The sequence below is a fragment of the Haliaeetus albicilla genome, chromosome Z (genome assembly GCF_947461875.1).
Source record: "Haliaeetus albicilla chromosome Z, bHalAlb1.1, whole genome shotgun sequence".
Classification (NCBI taxonomy): domain Eukaryota; kingdom Metazoa; phylum Chordata; class Aves; order Accipitriformes; family Accipitridae; genus Haliaeetus; species Haliaeetus albicilla.
Genome location: NC_091516.1, coordinates 6,552,739 through 6,573,230, shown reverse-complemented (window position 1 = coordinate 6,573,230; position 20,492 = coordinate 6,552,739). Strand labels below are relative to the sequence as shown.

General features: G+C 40.6%; 1 protein-coding gene and 1 pseudogene across 1 annotated transcript; one reads left to right on the top strand and one right to left on the bottom strand.

The window, feature by feature from the left end:
* Positions 1–2,970: 2,970 nt before the first annotated feature.
* Positions 2,971–8,291, bottom strand: LOC104314979 (granzyme A). The gene is made up of 5 exons (XM_009914697.2): positions 8,220–8,291; positions 7,340–7,487; positions 5,520–5,658; positions 4,554–4,826; positions 2,971–3,775 (listed from the first exon to the last, which is right to left on the bottom strand). The coding sequence occupies exons 1-5, from the start codon at positions 8,278–8,280 to the stop codon at positions 3,617–3,619; spliced, it is 780 nt and encodes a 259-aa protein (XP_009912999.1). The 5' UTR covers positions 8,281–8,291; the 3' UTR covers positions 2,971–3,616.
* A 3,339-nt stretch (positions 8,292–11,630) lies between these two features.
* LOC104314980 (granzyme K-like) lies at positions 11,631–17,778 on the top strand (annotated as a pseudogene).
* Positions 17,779–20,492: the final 2,714 nt, after the last annotated feature.

The following is a 20,492-nucleotide window of genomic DNA, read 5'->3' as shown; positions in this document are numbered from 1 at the left end:
AACTGTCAAAACAAGAAAATACATTTCTTTCAGACTGAGAAGTGCTCATTTCTTTGTTAATTATGCTCATTCATTATTGAGTGGTCAAGCTCTATTGCCCCAGAAGTATTTTAACATAAGTATCTAAAAGTGGGAGAAGTCACAGATTTCAGTAGAACTAACCAACAGCCCATAAATATGAGGGAATCTTGCATGTGTGACCTGTAGCTCTATTCTGTGGATGTGTCTGAGAAAGCATTTAATCATGCATTTAAATTCCAGACTGTGACTAATTTGGAGAGAAATTATACTGGGGATGTGCTTCTTTTCTAGATAGGCTTCTTTATTGCCAGTTTCTTTTACATGGCAAATACCTATATTTCTGTAATAATAGGAATTTGAGGACTTGAGTAGGCAGCATGATTCCGCTTCACTAATCTTTTGCAGGTAATGTTGCTGCATACTTGCAGGCATAGAGTGTGCAGTTGCTGAAAGTAGACCATTGTTCTTGCATAGCTGCCTCATTCTGCCAGTGCAGAGGTCTTAACATATGAAGTCTTGGGCAAAATGTGAAACCCTCACTTCCTCCCTGCAGAATGTGGCATATTTTTAGCTCATTGCCTGTTATATGCCTGGTATATTGTTCAGGCCCAGACTGAGACAGAAATCAGAACCCATTTCTAAGAGGTCAGCTTGTTCTGGACCTGAGGTCTGTATGCACTAAGGGCTGAGTCTCTAGAGGTGTCACAGAGGATTAAGTAAAATTCAATTCAAATTAAGTAAAATTGCCTAAATTCAGGCCTTCGACCCCACAGTCCTGTCCAAGGTGGGGCAGTGTACAACATATGGAATCCGAAACTTCAGGACAAAAATCATTTTTACAAGAGGAAAAACTTCATTGCCCATACAGGGCATGTGTCTTCCCAGGTATACCAGTATGGCTGTAATGCAATGAAATGGATTAAAGAAACTCAGACTGGGGAGTCCTTTTGTTTCTGTACATAAATGCACTAGTGTCTAGCAGACAGTCCCCTGTTCTTCAGCCATGATATGATCTGACTTGATACTACCTTCCTGAACGTTGGGTTAGTTTGTGTAATTCAGTTTATACCTCTTCATTTCCCCCGGTTATCTCATACAGCCACAGCGAGAAGAAATTATTACATTCTAGAAGTCACAGTGATATTGAATGATCATAACATTTTTCTTAGCTAGTACATAAACTTGTATGGGTTCCATCCCATAGTGGTGGAGCTGTATTGGGAATGGGTTCATGCCTCTCGATCAGGGGAAGCACCCGCCTAGATGAAACCTTAGTTCTATCTTCTTGCTCTTGCTTCTGCTTTTTTCCACAGTTTTCCACTACAGACAGTGGTAACAGAGGCTTGAATGTTTTGTTTCCCATGTAAGTCCAGTTCCACTGGCTCATTTTGCACAATTCACTAATTAACATTTGTAAAAAAATAAGTTTTTAAAGTATTTTTGGGTAGATCCTAAATTTCAAACTAGAGGATGAAGGCTGTACATTTTTTCTTGCACATTTCTTCATGCATTATAAACATCTCCTTGGTCAGAAACTCTCCTGGTCTCTAAGGTTCTGCAACACTTGGGTCAGAACTACGGTCTGAAAAATGGAGAAATAGTGAATGATAGGCTTTGTGTGGGATTTTCCACTGACAAGGATGCTGCCTGTGACTTCCAGGGAAGAGGAGGAAGCAGACCAAAGAGGAAGCAGTAAGATGAAAAAAATGCTATAGCAGGATGAAAGAAAGACAGTGAAAAAAATACGCAAATAGGAAAGAAATGAAGACAGACTGATGTATGGTAAGAGTGAAATAGCTGTAGGTGATCAATTGTCTTGAAGATCAGCTACAGATTTTTCACTAGATTGATAAGGATGTTTTTGTTTCCTGAAGGTTTTTAGAATCAGTTCTTTCCTAAGCAAGGTTTTGGCAGTTCACAAGAATAGAAAAAGTTGGGACTTGCGTTACCTATTTCCTGTGTGTTCAAGATGTAATCAAAGTCACCACTTTGGGTGTCGGTACCAGTCAGTGGGGCAAATTCTCCTCTGTTTCACTGATGCAGTCTTACTTGGCTGGGAATCCTTCTCTCTGCTCCTGCTGTGCTTCTGTGTTTGTGTGTGCCTCTGTGTGTTTGTGTGCTTGTTTGTGTGTTCAGCCCAAGAGTCAGAACAAACATTTCAGGAATAAGAATAAGGGATGTGAAGCTTTCTGACTGTAACATTTGTAGTGGACAGAAAACATAAAAGAAGATGTTCCTCATCAAAACTTTCAGTAAAGATCCGTGTAGTTTAGGCCCTCTCCTTCCTCACCCTTCATTATTCCTCTGACAAAACTACTGTTTTTTTCTCGACAAGATCAGGTGAAGGCAGCTGTGTAAAGAAGTTTTAGTCTGTATTTTCTCATGTTGTATTTATAAGTGGTGTTTAATTGCTCATGATGAACCAAGCAATCATTTCTTAATTAAAATCAATACAAGATTTCTCCACCCTTTGAATGTCCCCTACTTTCTCTTAGCTAATGCAGACTTCCAAGTAAAAAAACCCCAGAGCAACACAGCCCTTTTTGAGGTGTTCATGACATTGAAAATGCCCAAGACTCTTAATACAGAAATGGGTAGAAGTATTTTTCATGATAGGTGTGTTTGCTGTTTGACAAGTGGTTGTTGAAGCACTTAAAAACTTCACTGCCTATCTGAAACAGCAGTAGTGGCATCATAAAATCAAGATTGTTTTATGTTATGAACAGTGCTTTATCATACTGGTACTCCAGCTAAGACACTTTCTGTCATTTCTCTGGATGATGGGTTTTCAGCTGATTTTTTAACATAATGCTGCTCATATTGGCACATTCTGCAAACATATTGCACATCCAAAACATTATGTACACAGACTATCTGTACTGCAACAGATGGAGCTTTCCACATAAATTGACAGCTGCAAGCAGTAGATTTTTATTGCTATTTCTTTATTAAATGCAAAGTACATAAAAGGATGAAATCTAGAGGTTTCAAATACAAGACAGTTAGTTAGGAAATTCACACTTACTATGTCCCATAATCAAATGCAGTTGCTGAAACTTAATTTTCTGAAGCTTAGCAGTTCCCTACACATGTAAAATCAGGAGCTTTGCTGCAGAGAAACTATGAAGTTTTTCAGGTGTCTGGAGTTGTACCTAGCATCTGACTAACTTTCAGGTTTATTTGCAGAAGTCCAGATTCAGAAGAGTGCAGTATATGCTCAGCATGCAGTGAAGAAACAAACAGCTGGATTAGATTCTTGGTCAGAAATACTCATCCATGTGGCCCTCGGTCTGAATGTGCAATGCAAGAGTGTTCGAAGCCTGAGTCACAAACACCTGTTGAATGACTCCATGGCTGACAGTATAAGCTACGAATGCTGTTGTATCAGAGCGCTGTGTCCTGGCCCTGTTAAGATCACATCTGTCCTGAAAACAGACAGACATATTTTCACCTATAAGGACATCAAACTGCTAAAATTCAGTGTGAGAATAACTCTTTTACCAGTAAAATGAAGCTATTTTTAAAAGTGTTTTTCAAAACTAGGTATTGTTACACAAGTACATAGTAGGAAATTGCTTGGTCAAAACCCAATCTATTAGGCCCCCCCTATGGTTTTCCTTATCCACTGAAGGTATTTGTTTGTGAGTCGAGTGTAGACACCAGGGGCATCAGCAGTACCACACTTGTTTGCCTTCCCGAAAGCAGTGATGCCTCTCATCACATTTTTGCATCTTAAAGGTCCGCCAGAATCCCCCTGGAAAAAGGAAAAAAAATTGTCATTCAAATTTACAAAAGCTAAAAAGTGCTTCTTTTAAATAAAATTTGTATCAGTTGCATGGAGGAAATAAAAATGTAGACAGTGCTGTTGTGAATTTTTTTTTCCACCTTGGAAGTTAAGATTTTCATTAGCAAAAAAGAAAAAAAGACTTCAATCTGGTCTCTCAAGTGTGAGTAACAGGGAATGAATCTAGCTCAGTGCTAAGGAATAGTTAGTCTTTTTTAACATGAAAACAAAAAGCTGGAAAGTTTCCTCTTGAAAAGCAGAAAGTCTCTAGAAATTGGTACCTTTTTTGTAACTTCATTAATTCAATATTTAAATCTTTTGAAACGTGGTAGTTCTTATGCAGTTGTGCATTTGGCTTGGGGTCCAGTCAATACGCTTTTTATCAGCAAAACCTGTTTTATAGTCTTCTGACATCAGAGAAGTTGTTCCACTGAGGTTAGCTGCTTGAGAATGGGCTCATAAGCTATTTTGTGGAGATTTTTCTATTTAAATCATTTTATTGAAGAAGAGAATAGCTATCTGCCATGCCTGAATAAAACCACAATATCCAAAGTCTGTGAAGGTGAATTTATCCATCAGAAGTTTTGATTTTAAGGCTCAGAAGAACAAGCCTTGGTAAATTCACTCATTTTTGATAAAAGTCTTCATTGAACTGAAGAGAGGCAGAAATTATAAACATGTAAAAGTTAGTACTTTGTATTTTATTTTTATTATAATCTGTGTGGATACAGACAGTAAATATACTTACAGAACATGAGTCCTTTCCTCCATTCTTAGCTCCTGCGCATATCATGTTTTCTGTTATAACAGGGTTGTTTTTATAATGATGGTTGTCATTGCAGATTTCCCTGCTGATAACAGTGATATTGACCTCCCTCAGGGTATCAGAAGGCTTTTTCGGATAATTTCGAGTTTGTCCCCATCCTGCTACTGTGCAAGTTGTTCCTGGTTTGGGATCATCATCTGAGGTAGGCAGGGGAATGAGCTGCACAGCTTTATTAAGTCTTGCTCTTTTCTTAAGCTGTAGAAGATATGGAAAATAGTTATTATGGGGCAGACTCTAGCAGAGGTCCCTGCATGTTAACCATTGAATCTTTTCCATTATGGTAATGGGGGATTACTGCAACCCCTTTTTGAGATTCCTCATTTCTTTGTGACAGGATTTATGTAATCAATGTAAGAAGGTGGAAAATGAATATTCCTTGTCTCATGAAAACCCATTTAGCTTCTGCTGAAATAGTAGCTCTAAAAAATACTCCATTTTACTTCTCTGGCTCTCAGACCATTGGGAAGACAAAATAACAGTAATCACTGAAGCTGTCAAAACTGAGAATCAGGGAAGTCAGACGTTTTTAATTAGAACTGTTTTTCAGCCAAAACATTAGGCTTTTTAACCAAATTGTTTCTATGTGTGAAATACGCTTTTTTCTGTGGACAATCTTTATTCTTTCACTGAAAAGCCACAAATTGAAATATTTTGGTCAAGCTCCAGAATTTTTCTACTTCTAGCAATTGTATGCATTGCAGGAATTGCTGATTGCCATAGTTCCCAGTGCATCCCTGATTCCCCAGTCTGCTGGATTAGCAGACCAGACTGTATCACCCCAGGAAAAAAAGGCACCAGAAACCCCCTTGGCTCATCTCCCCCATAAGAAGGAAGAAACTGGTACAATGTAGGAGATGCATATTCCATAAGTGATGTGTAAGTCTATACCTGCAGTAGCATAATGTCATTTTCCTTATGATCGGAATGGTAGCGTGGGTAGCGAATTTGTTTTGCAATCTGAATAACCTGTTTTTCTCTTTCGTTTTCTTTCCGTGAATGAGCTCCAAGAATAACTTCACCTCCTTCCCTGAGAAGAGAGAGGACATGGTTAGTGGGATTCACTTGCTGTAAGTCCATAATTCTTTGCTGTTACATGTGATGCTATGCTGTCCAGCTGCTACAGAGTCTCTTTTCTCATGCCTGAAAAGCAACAGTAATTTAGAAAAATATAAAAGATTATCTTGTTTTCACAAGTAGTTAAAAAAAATTGACTCAGTGAATCAAAATTCATGCTATCCTATTTTCGGCTTCCCAGGAGCATAGACAGGGTTCAAGTACCCTATTGTTTCCCTTTGGGAACTGAATGAGGGGTGGATGCATCAGCTTTGCTGTTGGTAAGTGGTCTCACCAACTATGCCCTCTGCAATTTGTGCTGAAAACTTAGGAGAACAGCTCACAGCACTGTTAGTCCAGGGATCATCATGACCGGACTGAATTGTACCATTGCTTTGCCCTAACAGCATTTCAAATACCATTTTCTGAGTCCATGTGAGACATAGCTCATTCCCTTTCTTCAACTTGTTCTGCAACTTCATATGCTTACTAGATACCAAAGTGGTGACAGAGTTGTGCTTGCTGGGCCTCTCTGGTATAGAAACCAGGAGTCTAGCACTCCTTGGTCAAGCAGTCCAAGTAGACCTTTACATCAGACCACAGGTATAGCTGTTTGTGGGAGAACAATGTACATTACAGCTGAATGGGAGAATATTCTTTGGGCAGATGTGTAGGTTGGCCTCATTTGCATCTTACTGTGGCAGACACAATGCTGAGGAAGTGGTTGCTCCTTTCTTTCAGCTATTAAGAACTGTCTGACTGTTGACTGAGCATCATTAGGTTAATTATTTATTGTATTATCTCTTAAATGCGATCTCATTTGGAAACAGTCTTCACCTTATGTTAATACTACAGCTTTTGGGCCCTATGCTGTCTTTGTAGTAGGTCCCATATATGTCCTTGTTTGGACGGGGACAGGAGATACGGATACATTCCTCTGATGTCTGCAGAGTCCAGTGATTCACTGGTCCTAGGCAGGCCACTGACAGAGCCTGTGTGAGGTCTGGCTCAGCAGCAGCTCCAGTCCTCCCCACAAAGGCAAGGAGTGGGATGTGTCATCTAAACCTTACATCTTGCCTCACTAAGGGACTCTGTGGGGCCAAATAGCCATTTGCATCTTGAGTCAGGCAGGAAGAAAAAAGGTTGGCTGAGAAGCCAATGTATCCAGTAGAGCAGAGATCTCTCAGTGTCCCCTGTCATCCGTCTGGAGGATTTTTGCTCCTGTATAACTGCATGCTGTCTCTTTCTGTGGCAAACTGCATGTCTTTTACAGAATAAAATGTCAAGAATTTATTTCTGTTTTCTGAGCAGCTATTTAGACTGGCCAGTCCTCTGGCCTAGTGTGCTGGCTGACTGAGAAAACAGGGATAAACCTTTCCCCCAAATTCACTACTTCAGTGTTGCTATTCTGTGCTTGCATGCAGCTAGAAGCTTGTAAAATATCTCTTCAGAAACAGTGAAGATAATTATACCTTGTTATATTATTTTTTACTCGCTGAAGCACATTTGTCAATATAAATTATAAAAGACAGTACTCAGAACATAATCATGGTCATGCTAAATGCACAAAACCACCGGGGATATTAACTTTCCTTCTTGAACAGAAACAGCAGATACTCACTAAGAACAATCTCTGAATCACAGTAAGAACTTACACATTACAGTGGGCAGCTGTTAACACCCAGTTTTTCTTGATCAAAGCTCCTCCACAAATAAATTTTCCATTTGCGTTGTTGATAAGGACCATAAATGGTCTCGAGTGTGGTGCTACTTCATTTCCTCCAATGATATCCACACACAAACCTAAAAATAAAAATAAGCCACAGTACACACAGTTGGGCTAACAGATACTGTAAGACACTCAAAGTCTCTTAGAAAAAACAGTTAATGTAATTACAAAGTATACAGACACACATGTATGTACATATGTCACAATGCTGGTCTTCATGGTAGACTTTTAAAATTGCTCAGCAGTAGTACTTCTGTATGTTTCTGTGGGACCAAAATTACATCAGTGGGGTGAGCTTTGGAAAGAAAAACACCAAAGCATTATTGCTCTTGCACAGATTTCTTTTCTTGAAGTTTGCTGCTATGGTTAATATCTTAGCTTTCATTGTGAGTAACAACCTCAGATTTGCCACATGATAAATGTTGTACAATATGTGAGTTACGCAGACACCTGGAAACTGAGCTATATAGTGTAAGTCACATTAGATGAACCTGTTTTTCAGAAAAACAGAAAATCAAGACATTAATGTGTGTGTATGCCTTTGGAGAGAAAGGTCAGATAATACTTATGTTAACTCCTCAGAACTCCTCCAAATAGCCTGTCCTGTGTGCAGCTTTAATTAATACTACCCATTCAGAAATTATTTCGTTTGTACAAAAGAACAAACACATGCAGACAGTGGAAAAGAGCTAATAATAAGAACTCAAATAATAATTGTGACTACTTCCTTTACATTAATACATGTTGGCTTAACTGGGACTCTGTACATCAGCATTTACCTTCAAAAGATCGAACTGGGCACTCACCTGCATGAATTACCAGGAGAATAACAGCAGCAAAGGTGGACAAAGCGAGGAGAGGTCCCATGATTTCTGTCTGGTGTTGCCCCCTTATTTACTGTTTAGCATATATATCTAAGTGAAAAGGATGTGGGTTTTGGTTTTCCTCTTAAGGATATTTGACATTTGCAACTGTGGCAAAGGCAAAAAAACCTCACCAATGGTTTAGCAGACCATTGTAGCTTACAGCAGAAGTGTTAGTAAGAAATTGCACCATCTGTTGTGGTGTGAAGACAGGATCTGTCCCCCTTCATGTTCTCTCTGTAGCATTTGCAGAGAGCTAATAGATGAGTACTGGGGTGAAACCTTGCAAGCAACTACATGTCCAGTTACACAGTGGGACTCAGCTCACAGAAATTTAGGCTTGGTTCAGTTCAAGATGTATAGTTCATTCTAGACACCACAGGTGACCTTCAAGTCAGAGATGAATCCCAGCCTGTTCTCCAGTAGAGAGTTATCTGTGCTGTTCAGGAGCCCCTTAGGGCCAAGGAATCTGACGTTCACTTCTTTCAGCATCTCATCCTACCTCATTAGCTTTGTGCTGGATGAGCATCCATATAGTACTGACTGTGGTTTAGTGGCCTAGAGCTAAGGATATCATGCCATTTAAAGTGTCTTAGGGTGTCTTAGGTCTGCCTCATGGTGCAGAAGGCCATGGGTCTTCTGTAGATGCTATGTCAGGTTTGCCAGCCCTGTGCCCATGTCTGGGAAACCCAGGGTATCTCAAATGTCACTAAATGCGTAGTTTCAGGCAACTGAATTGAGTCCTGAAAACTGAATGATCTTATTAGAGCCTTGTAAAGGCGTAGTTCCTCACTTCCAAATATACATCCAAATAATAGAAATAACTTCCATCAGTATTAAATAATTTGGAATATCAAATATTCTATTAACTAACTAGGTACATTCAGTGAAGTGTCACTACCACACAGTCTGGAAGGTTTCTTGAAGGCTTGATCCCCATTACAGTTAACCTGCAGAAAGCTGCTGCTTTCTGGCTGTGTCACATTTTTGAGCTCAGTTGGCCCAGCCTGATGTGAGTTTTACCCGTAGAAGACCTTGGACATGCAGCTGGCTCAAATTTGATATTGGCCTCCCTTCTGAGACAAAGGGTAATTGTTGGTGATTTCTCTGAAGGAGGCAGGTGTGGAGCTATTTTCAGAGATCACAGAGCTCTTTGTCACTGATACAGCTTGTTCAGTACTCTGTCGAGTGCTTCTGCCCCTTATCTTATACTCAGTTGTTTTGATCATTTTGCTTCCCCAGCGACTATGCTCCTTTTTCATCCATGCTGCTTTCTGTGGTGCGAAAGGTGAACATCAGCTGTGATTTTAGGAGACCAGTTCAGGAGACCAATTTAAACCACAGCTCTAAACCTTCCAGAGCCACTGGGTGCTGATGTTCAGGCAGTGTCTTAGCTCAGCCGCAGGGCTGGCGCCTGGGGCTGGGGAAGGGAGGGCAGGAGAGTGGTGCAGAGCGGGCAGCCGCCGGGAGCACAGCGAGGCAGAGCTGGGGTGCCTTCTCTGTCTCCTCCCTGGGCTGCCCCAGCCCCAGCCCCACTCCAGTGTGTTTGTCTGGACACATCCCTCTGTGGCTGGGGGACGCACTCCCAGGGACTTGCTGGGGAAGGGACAGGACGTGTGGTCGGGATACCTATTTTACTTTCTTCTCTGGTACCAATGTCTCATGGTATTTACCTGTTGTCTTTTCTGCCTCAGCTATTTGCTCAGCTTCCCTATTTTCATGTATTTACTGTGTGATATCACAGAAAAATGTAGTAGCACAGACATACAAGTAGATGAAGTTAACTCAGAGAGTCCTCAAAGCCTTGTAGTGAATCAGCGTGACTTGTATGAAGTTGAATGTACTTGGCAGAAAGAATCCAGCATTATATATTATGCTGTGGAAATGCAAGTCTTCTGTCTGGTCAGAACATGGGTCTGTTGCCCATTTTGTCTCTTATATCGCTTTCTAAGCTAGCCAGTTACTGGGACAGCAAAGCCATAAAGGACTGGAACCTAACTTTGCCTTTAGGACCCTCTTTGCAGAGATAACCTCCAGTAGGTGAATAATCCCAGGATTAGCTGGAGGATGGAGTAATTTTGGGGTAACTAGAGCTGGCTCTTCTATGAGCTGATGAATTCTGAAAGTCACATGTTTTCTTTTAAAAGAGCTTTGGAAGAGTCTTCTGAAATATGAAATGTGTTACATTGTGTTGCATCAAGTACATGTTTTCAACCCGGGTTATAACTAGTAAGATTCTGTGCCATAGAAACAAGCATCTCAATGCTATAATCTCATTCAACAATCTGGAGAGCTGCTGTTCTCTAACTCTTGAATAAAAACAACAGCTAGCTGTATTGGGCAAGTTACATTTCTGATTCTTTCTAAAGGTACTTAAGATGATATCAGCCTTTTTAAGTTCTTCACACTAGGGCATGCTGTTTTTTTGTAGTGGTTTACCGGCAAGGTGTGCAAAACATGGGTCCAGACACAGAGATTTGCAATACAGAAGTGTCTCTTCCACCACTGTGTCTTTTTATCTTTTTCTTGTGACTACTGATTAAGCATTTTGTTTGCCTTTGACACTTGTATGCTCTAGGGTTTTCTGCATCTGAATTCTGCACCCTCAAAAATTATCGCTAAGAAAATACAAATTGCTCTGCCCTCCATGTGTGTAGCTTGTCTTTTGTGTGAGACATTCCTAAGCTTATCAGACAACAGATGCCTGCCAATTCTCAGTGGCTGTCAGAAAATTAATATATGAATCTTTTTTAGTCTTTCAACTGAAAATGTCACCTGGGCAGTGGATTTGCTGGCTGCTGATTTATCTTGGTCCACAGTTTGGGAATGACTTTTGTAGTCTACATGCCCTGAGTTTTCCCTTTCACTGGTGTTCTGTGAAGACTTTGCAGGTGGCCCTTGTATTTATTCTCCCATTTGTTCACCAGCTTGAATATGGCCAGTTTCATTCTTCTCACATATTTCCATCTTTTTTTCTTTAAAGTAAAAAGAGCGTTTAGTTCTCTGAGGCACTTAGGTTTTATTATACATCCATCCCATGTAATGCTCAGGAATTTTCTCGTGCACTTGTTTTCTGATATAATACCTGTGGTGAACGGCTGCTGAAGTTCCTGGAAGACTTGGACCAATTAATGTTGACGCATGTTGGGGATTCAAGAAACAGACAGGTTTTAAATAAACCTGAAGAAAGAACCTAAAGAAACCTAAATAATACAATATTAATGATGTACAGGGAAACTTCAAGAGAGAGACCTATTCATAAAACCTTTCAACCACCATCTCCTGTAGGGGACATTTAAATAGAAAAGACTATATTGTAATTTACAATGCTCTTGTCAGTAAATAGCAGCAGCTATGGGAAGCCACCTGTTGGCTCTATTGCTCTCTCTAATTGCTGTTATCCTACCCCTGAGATGTAAGTACTCATCTAAGGATAAAAATATCCAAATTCCTGATTCCTCTGGACAACATGTAACATAATTACACTTCTGTTGCATTTCAGATGGCTGCACAGACATTATTGGAGGACACATTGTGTGTCCTCATTCCTGGCCTTATATGGCTGCTATCCAGAGAAAGAATTTAACTGCATGTGGAGGAGGAGCTCTTGTGGAAGAGCAATGGGGTCTGACAGCAGCGCATTGTGAAGAATTATCTTACACTGGGGCAATTTTAAATCTTCATTGAGGAGGGGGATGGTATGCAAGCCTGTAAATAAAGAAAGATGGATATTGATTTTTAAAGAATTGTTAAAAGCTGCCGTTCTCTCACTAAACTGATCTAAGAACTTGTCATTCTGTTTTAAGTTGTTTTGTAAACTACTGATCTACGTAGTGTTCTCCTAACCTTCATGACTTAGATCCTGCCAATTATGCATCTGAAAGAACAATGCCTTAGAGGAGGGATTATATTCCAAAGTGCTTTAAGCAAATTTTACCTGTGTGCCTGGGACTAAGCCTCAAAACACACTGAGAGATGAAGTTGAATTAGAGGGAAAGACTATTCCTCCCATTTTAAGTGACATGGGCCCACAAAAACTGAACATCAGTCATGACTATGAGAAGGAGCCTTGTCCTTTTGACAAGTCAAATGTGAGCACAAGCACCCCTTCCCCAGGTGGGAAACCCTAAGGCTGGCACAGCTGTTGAACAGCTGGCTCAGGATAAGGAGGACATCTACTGTTCATGTTAGGAAGTAAAATGCCCTGGTTTTGCTAAAATGTTCTCTAAATTGTTATTTTATCCCCCCCCCCCCCCCAGTATTTTGAGTAACTAAAAGCAAACCAATTACAATAAAACTGTGCAAACCTGACCTCCTAAAACACAGTGTGGGCAGCTCGGCCAGCCTTCTTGCACGAGCTAGTCTGAAATAGAGGACACAGCTCCTTCTTTCTAAGGGAATTTGACTTTCACATTTCTTCAGCTGAATCAGGTTTTGTTGCTATTTTTTGTAAGGGTAGACATATTCACACCTAACGTGCTGTTTTGGATATTTACGAAACAAAAGCCAAGCCTTCCTCTTTGGAATTAAGACATTTTTTAATGGGAGCTGGAGTCTCTCACTCTTCAGTCAATGGCAGTAGGTTTTTTTGGTTTGTTGTTTTTTCTGCAAGCTTCTCTGTATGCACAGTGGCCAATTGCCTGGGCTTTCTGCAAGTCTAGCAGTTGCACCGCTGTAGGGAACGATACATGAATGAGTCCCAGGGATGGAGTTTAGTGAGTCTTATATCATTCTCACTGTGTAAGCAGGCTTTGTAGATAAAAAGATAAATTTTTAGGATCCAGCACTGCCTTTGCAGCTATTTTCACGAGCAAACACTCACATACAAATAAATGAATTGTATCTTTAAGTGAGACATGCAGCTGGAATGAAGAAAATACCTTTTTTTTTTTTTTTTGGATTGATAAAATCTATGTTCTAGCTTGAATAAGTTGTCCTGTTGGTAGTGAGATTGTGTTCTGAAGATGAAGCACAGGAAACCAGTGGTATATCTTCTGGCAATCTCACCTTACTGGGCTGCGTTAAGTTTAGTAGGACAAAATGAAGAAAGACAAACTCTAATAAATAAATTTCTGATGACGCTCAGAGAGCTCGGGGGAGGGGGAGATTTATGAGTTGCTTAACTCTTACTGTTTATTTGCAGAAACTGGACACATAACTCTCTTTGGGTTTTGTCAGTCGCCCTTTTTAATATTCACTATAGGGGTGTCTTGAGTTAGACAACACCTATCCTTCTTTCCTAGTGAGCTGAATCCTGTATTTAGTGAAGTTAAGGACAAAACTCATTAATATTAAAGATGTCCACTTCAGCAGAGCACTTACCTGTATGCATAATGCTCAGAATTACTATTGAGTATCAATGTGTGTTCTGATATCCCGTTGATGTCAGCAAGACAACCTACATGCTGTTAGTCAGGCATGTTTCAGTCCTTTGCAGGATTAGGTCTTAAGTCCAAGGGAGACCATTAAAAGATTAATGGAAGGCATCAGTGCCAACAGTCCTTGAGCAAGGGACTCTCCTTAAAAAGCCAGTAGGCTTTTTCATTAAATTAATTCCAAACTCCGGAAATCCCTGAAGCTCACCTATCACACCATTATTTCACCAAACTAGATTTACAGTAAAGAAATGTTACTTTGTAGAGGAAAATACAAGCTCATCAAATGTCAAAACATCAAAATGAACAATATCCTTCCCTATGTTTTAATCATGTTATTGTAATACAAAATTGTGAGTATTGTGTTAAATGACTTTTGATTATCTTGAGAGATATTGCTCAGTTTCAGTAGTGACCTTCTCTCCCTGTACTTTCTTTAAATTACAGATTAAACAAATCAGAAGTTAGAGTTGTTCTTGGAGCCCATCAAGCATCCCATAGCTGAAGAAGAACCGTGGATATTTAAGGTTATGAACTACTTCCAAGCCTTCCAGGTCTTCCAAGGAAAATGATATACTGTTCCTCAAGGTATTGTGTTAATTGCTGTTGTATTATTATAAAAGGAATTTTGCTGATGATTGTTTTGGCTGTTCTTTGATACTGAAGAGTACGTTGTTTAGATAGCTTAACAATATCACAGAACACCCTGCTTTTGGTTGTACTAATCTAGGTAAGGTTACAGGATCGCTGGCACTGTGAGCAAGGATGACATTTCTGGCCCATTCTGTGCTCTAAAACTGTCTTTAACCCACTCACTACAGCAACCCCTCCAAAACCCCAAAACACATTCTTTAGTAATTTTTCAAAGGCAGTGCTGAAGTGATATATGCAATGGACTCTGAGTCACACCTGTATCCCAAAGGGATACTTTGTGCTGGACTAAGCAAAAATAGGGATGAAACTTAGTGTTAATTATTTGGGCTAACCACATAAAGTAAAAGTATGGATAATACAGACATAGGTGAATTCAGCTCTAGGAGCACAGAGTGGTCACATACTGAAGAGGGCTCAGGACACTGCAGAATGAAACATGGAAAGATGTCCTTGCCAACATCATCATCCTGGATGCCAAAGTGGGGCAGGGCTGAAAGAATTTCCTGTGTACCAGCTCCTGTTTAGCCTCGCTCATGCCTCATGTGTCCCTGCACTGAGAACTCTGTTAATCCAATGCTGAGATTGACATGAAGGCAGCCATGGGTGTTTTGAAAAGGGAGAGGGCAGTCTTTACGTGGGAAACCTGTAAATGGTGAAATGGTTCTGGAGGACTGCCTTCCTGGTACCAGTAATTTCAGTGCTTATCCAAAGTCCCTGAGAAAGATAAGACTTGTACATCATCTTGCCTATACCTTTAGAAACATCATGACTTCAGTACGATGCCTAAGAAATCTTGGATGGATCTTTATTCAGGCTATGCTTTAACGTTACAGCTGTGATAATGAAGAAATAGTTTTATGTAAAGGATCAATATATATATTTAAAATAATTGACAAGGTACAGTATATTATGAATATTACCACACGTGTGAAATAATTGGTGGAATTGTATGGAAAAGGAAGTGATGACTTGAACCTGATTTCTAATATTTAGGTGGTATCACCAGTTTGATATGACAATGAGACAGGGAGGAAACTAGCAATGTCCCTTTCTGGAACTAGCTGGAGCATTTACAGACATCTATGTCCCCAGCAACTTGTCGCTGCCAAGCGTGAGAAGCTTCTTCTCCTAGATGTTAGTGAGCATTCTCCATCTGTTTCATTGCAAAGGCAGACAGGCTCATTTCACTGGCTTCTTCTGTGGCCACTAGCAACTTATCAGGAGAACCAGGTTATTTGTGAACACAATACCAAAATGGATTGCTAGGAAGTAGTATTTCTAGAGCTGAAAGTTACAGGTCTGTTCCAGAATGACATGGATACCATAAAACCCTTTGTCTGAATTTGACACAGGAGGAAGGATAGCGTTAGTACCAGGGCTCACCTCCTATCTCTACAGTTCTGCTGTAATAGAGTACTAAGTGACTTGGGATGAACTGTCCATCTTTGGAAATTCCCATGAGCACTGGTGATAATAAACCATAAGGATTTTTTGGATAAACTTGTGATTTGTTGGAGTGCCTTTTAAAAAAGGTATAAAAGCAGAATCATTTAACTGACAACCATTCAGCAACATATATAACCACCTGTGGAATCACTCATGGTGTGGTGACTCTGTGTAAACCAGAAAATGTCTGTTCAGTAGCTCTGAGCCCTTACCAAGCACATTGAGGATATCTGTTAGGGTTTGGCTATGTTTTCATTTACAGGCTTAAATTGGCCTCTGCTGAAGGATGAATCTGTTAGGTAACGGCCAACAAAACACAGACAGTTTGGATCATTGAAGCCCTTTTGAATCTTTCAGAGCAAAAACTTGGCAGTCTGAAGAGTTCAAGACCTCATTTTAACCCAATTAAGTTGCTGCTGCCATGTCTAATTGGTTATGGCTTTTTTTTTCCCTCTTTGTTACTGGCTACATTGCACTGAGCTTTGAGACTTTTCTGTGTGTCAGTCAAACACCAGAGTCTGATTTCAACACAGAAGTTCAGTGGCAAGTTAGGTTCTTGAATAGGACATAGATCCAACAGCCTAAGTCCTGTGCAGGTTTTTAATTTCCTACTGTAATCAATGGGAAGCTGGGCTTGAACGCACTACTGCTGCCATAGATAGGAAATTGCTATACAGACACCAGGGAAAGTCTTGGATTTGCAAAGGGGCAATTAAGCTGAGGATCTGTTCCTAAATATTGAAAAGTGATTTATAAGAAAAGTATTGGTAAAATGAGACTAAATGCCAATTGAAACTAGATTATACTTTCCTTCCTTTCTGCATGAGAAAGCATTTTTTTTCTTTTTTTCCCAGCTGAATAAATACGTGCAACTTTTGCCTCTGCCTGACTCTTGTGAAGATATCAAACCTGGCACAACATGCAAGGTGGCCAGCTGGGGAGTCACATCTTCAGGAAAGCCATCAAAATATCTTTGGAAAGCAACTCTTAAAATTGTTGGTAGAAAAAGCTGTGAGAGCAAATATGGAAATTACACAAAAATAACCAGCAACATGTTTTGTGCTATAGGGAAAAGAAATTATTGAAGAGAGATGCTTGCCAATTAAGAAGCAAAGTTACAAAGAGGAAGTGATGTGCTTTTAACAATGGTTCCCTTTTCACTGGGAACAAAGCAGTGCTAGACACTTAATGAGGCTGATCAGGTTCACAGTGATTTTAACCGGGTTTATAAGAGACTTTATTGCTGTGAAAAAGAAGTGTTAAAACTTTGAGTACTTTAGCTCAATGTATACAACAAGATTGAGAAGATGGGAATTTGAGTCTGGGATTGTCTCAGTTAACCTCAGGTGCATTTCTTTAGCTAAGGTGATCTCCTTAGGCACCACCTGTAGTTATTGGAGAGAAAGAAGAACTTTCAGGGTTTGAGTCATCTGATGCTTTCCAGATATCAATGTCTGAATAGTACAGAATTAACTGTACACTCAAAAGTGCTGTTTGGATCTTGCTTTTGACGTCTTCTGTGCTGAGTCCAGAAGGGCCAATTGCTAAAGAAGTGAGAATCAATTTATATCAACAACAAAAAAATACCTTTTGAAATAGAATTATAATAGGACTGTGCTGGTCTACAACATTGACTTCAAAGACTCCCTCAGGCTTGAAAAGCAACTTCTCCTTATACTTCACCCAAGTCCCATGAAGTGACATAAACCAACTGATCCATTTCATAGGTTGGAACAGGTTAGAAGCAATGTTTCCAAACATGCTTATGCACTGCAGGTGGCACTGCATGCTCCTCTGAAGAGCAAGGAACACACATTGATAGTTACTTCTATTTTGTGTTCTAGGGAGATTCAGGTGGGCTGTTAATCTGTGCTGGTTGATACAGTGGGATTGTTTCTTTCGGAAAAGGAAGTGGAAGAAGAGACGTTCCTGGAGTTTATACATGACTGACCGAAAAATATATTGACTGGATAAAAAAAAAAAAAATCCCTTCACAGAGATCCATGAGACAGGCAAGACAGTTTTAATAAATACTGTACTGTGCATTAGAACTAGGTGATGCTGCTTTAGTGCGCCACCTTTAAAAAGTATTTTACAGCTTTACTAACACCACCACAGCTTTATAAGAACAGTTCAAAGTATTCCCCTTTGTACAGATAGTGTTTACTCATCTTTAATAGGAAACTCTCTCTTAGATAACACGATTTGTATTGGACTTCACCTTACTTCTTAGTGTGATGGGAAAGTACTGATCACCTTATTCATTGTGCCTGGGAGGCAACATTTTTGAATGTGTACTTACAGAAAAATTCAATTTCAGACTGACAGTGAATGAGATGCCTGCTGAATGAGAAAAACCAGAACAAAAGCTTTAAATGTTCAAATATTTTGCTGTGATGTTATTCAAAACTAAATACTTCAATTCTCCGTTACGAAATATTTATTTAACTAAATTAATTTTCAAAGAGTTAAAGTATTAAACAGATAAATATTTTTCCAACTAACCTTCCATTATGAGAGAGAGAGAAAAAAAAATTCTCTTCTTTTTCCTAGGTTGTTTTCCCTAATTTTTTTTTGGTGATCAACAAAATAATATCTTCTCACAACTTGGTTCATGATCTCACACTTTCAGGGAATGGTCAGTTGAAAAAAGTATAATAACTGTTCGTCATGGGAGTAACTGTACTTCTCTAACACAGTGCCTATCTAACATCTGTCAAAACAAACAAGAATTTTGCTATGGATTTCAACAGGCTTCTACTAACAGAAGGACCTGCTATGTTTCTGAAGAAGTCTGTGGTTATCTTGGTGTATTCCCATTATCTTCCAAATATTGTCTATGTCTTTTTTTGCCAACAGTTTGGAAGTGGCCATCAGCAGGGTTTCTCTGCTTCTTTGGTTATGGCATTAGTATGTACCAAATACTGTAAACTTTGGAATGTTTCGGAGGCTTGAATAAATAACTCCAACACATCAACATACTGGCCTTGATTATTGACCAGCAGCCGTGTCACTGCATTGAGCAGAACAAGCCCTGTCTCATAAGGGCTGTGCAGATAAAGAAGAAAATGGACACTGCAAAGCTGAGAAGAAAATGGACACTGCAGACTGGGCTGGTAGTTGGCCATAGTGCAATAAAACCTGCCAGTGTGGTGTATGGGGGCTTGATCCAATTCTCACTGAAGGTCATGAGAAGGAAGATCTTAAAAGATGCCAGTGAGAATTGGCTCAGGACTAGAATAAATAAGGACAGAAACTGGGAAAAACTGGGGAAAAAGGGGAAGCGATATAAAAGTGGAAAGAATAATATACCACTGTTAACACTTTTCAGCTGGGGGTCTCAGAGGATGCTGCAAACACAAATTGTCCCTTTTATCTTTGTCAGGTAAGTAACAGAAAGGATATTCTTCTTCTTCCCATCCCACAGGAGACTTTTCACACCCTGCAGCCAAATAACAGCTAATTGGTGTTTATCCTCTCAAAGGCAAAGATTTTACTTGCTCTATTCCTGTGAACAGTGGCTGTCTCTCAGTCACTGATGGGAAATAATGAGTGATAAGAGTCTGGAAACCATAACCCAGCAGGTTAATTCCAGTTCAGGTATTGGGCTTGGTGTGTATGATCTCCTGTAACGACTTGACTTCATTTACAGCACCTTTTTTTCTTTGATGGGCGATGTAGCAGGTGGAAGGGCATTACTGCCAGCCCCCCAGGGCACCACCAGGCCTGACTGCCCCTGCCCAGCCCCCGGGGCTCCCCCCCACCCCGCACACAGCCCGAGATCCATGTCCACCCCCAGGGTCATCAGCCCCTGCCCCAGCAACGCCGCAGCAGGGCTGGTCTCCAGCTCCCCTCAGCCTGGCCCTGCCCCGCCATGGGCCCTGCTGAGCCAGGCCTACCCACAGGCTGACATCTCAGCCTGGCCTTGGCCTGTCCCCAGGAAGGTGCAGGACCAGTGAGCCGAGCAGTAACCTTGACTCATTTTCTGTCCACCCTGAGGCGAGCAGAGTCTTTATTCCCTCCACATGCAACAGGAGGGAAGACTTTGCTAGCACTGAAATCCCCATGTCTCGAGGAAGTGCCTGTCCCTCTGCCCCTCTGGGTGAGGGGCACTCTGGGCCAGGGAACATGGCTGGAGTTTTGCAGCGGGGCTGCAAAATGGCTGCAGTTCTGCATTTTATTAGCACCCGTGAAAGCACACAGCGGAAGGATGTCTGGTTCTGCAGCCAGAGGTAGGCAAAGGTGCAGGTAAGGGTGAGTGTTGGCTAAACGAGGTGACCACTGGTGTCACTCACCACTGAAACCACTGCTGGGCTGGTTCTCAGAACTGAGCTGAAAACAGGAAAGCCACAGAGAGGAGCTCCAGATACGTTACAGGTTTTTACAGTAACAGACAACCATGAAGACTGACAAAATTAAGCTAGAAACACATTCTCACTCAACTGAGAGGAGCTCATATTCAGAAGCTTGTGGTGGAATTTACTATAGATTCCAGTTGTTTCCAGCACAGTATTTACAATTCCACTTTCCTTCAGTAAGAGAAATCTCGTCTTCTCGCCTTTAACCTGTCACACCTCAACACTAATCTCTAGGTGCCTGTGAGGTTTCCCCTTGCACATGACCTCCCAGTTTCCAAATACTGGCCTCTTGTACCAGACCAGCTCGCCCATACTATCTGTTTTGATCTTTACTGGAAATTTTTCAGCGGATTAAAGGAGTTCTGCCCCGGGAATCCTTCTGC

What these genes read in the sequence shown, in the direction of transcription:
- LOC104314979 (XM_009914697.2), bottom strand. Translation starts at nt 8,280, where the DNA reads ATGGGACCTCTCCTCGCTTTGTCCACCTTTGCTGCTGTTATTCTCCTG. An exon ending in TCTCCTGGTAATTCATGCAG is followed by an intron (nt 7,488 to 8,219) that starts GTGAGTGCCCAG and finishes TTTTATTTTTAG; the next exon opens with GTTTGTGTGTGGATATCATT. An exon ending in ACAGCTGCCCACTGTAATGT is followed by an intron (nt 5,659 to 7,339) that starts GTAAGTTCTTAC and finishes CTCTCTTCTCAG; the next exon opens with GGAAGGAGGTGAAGTTATTC.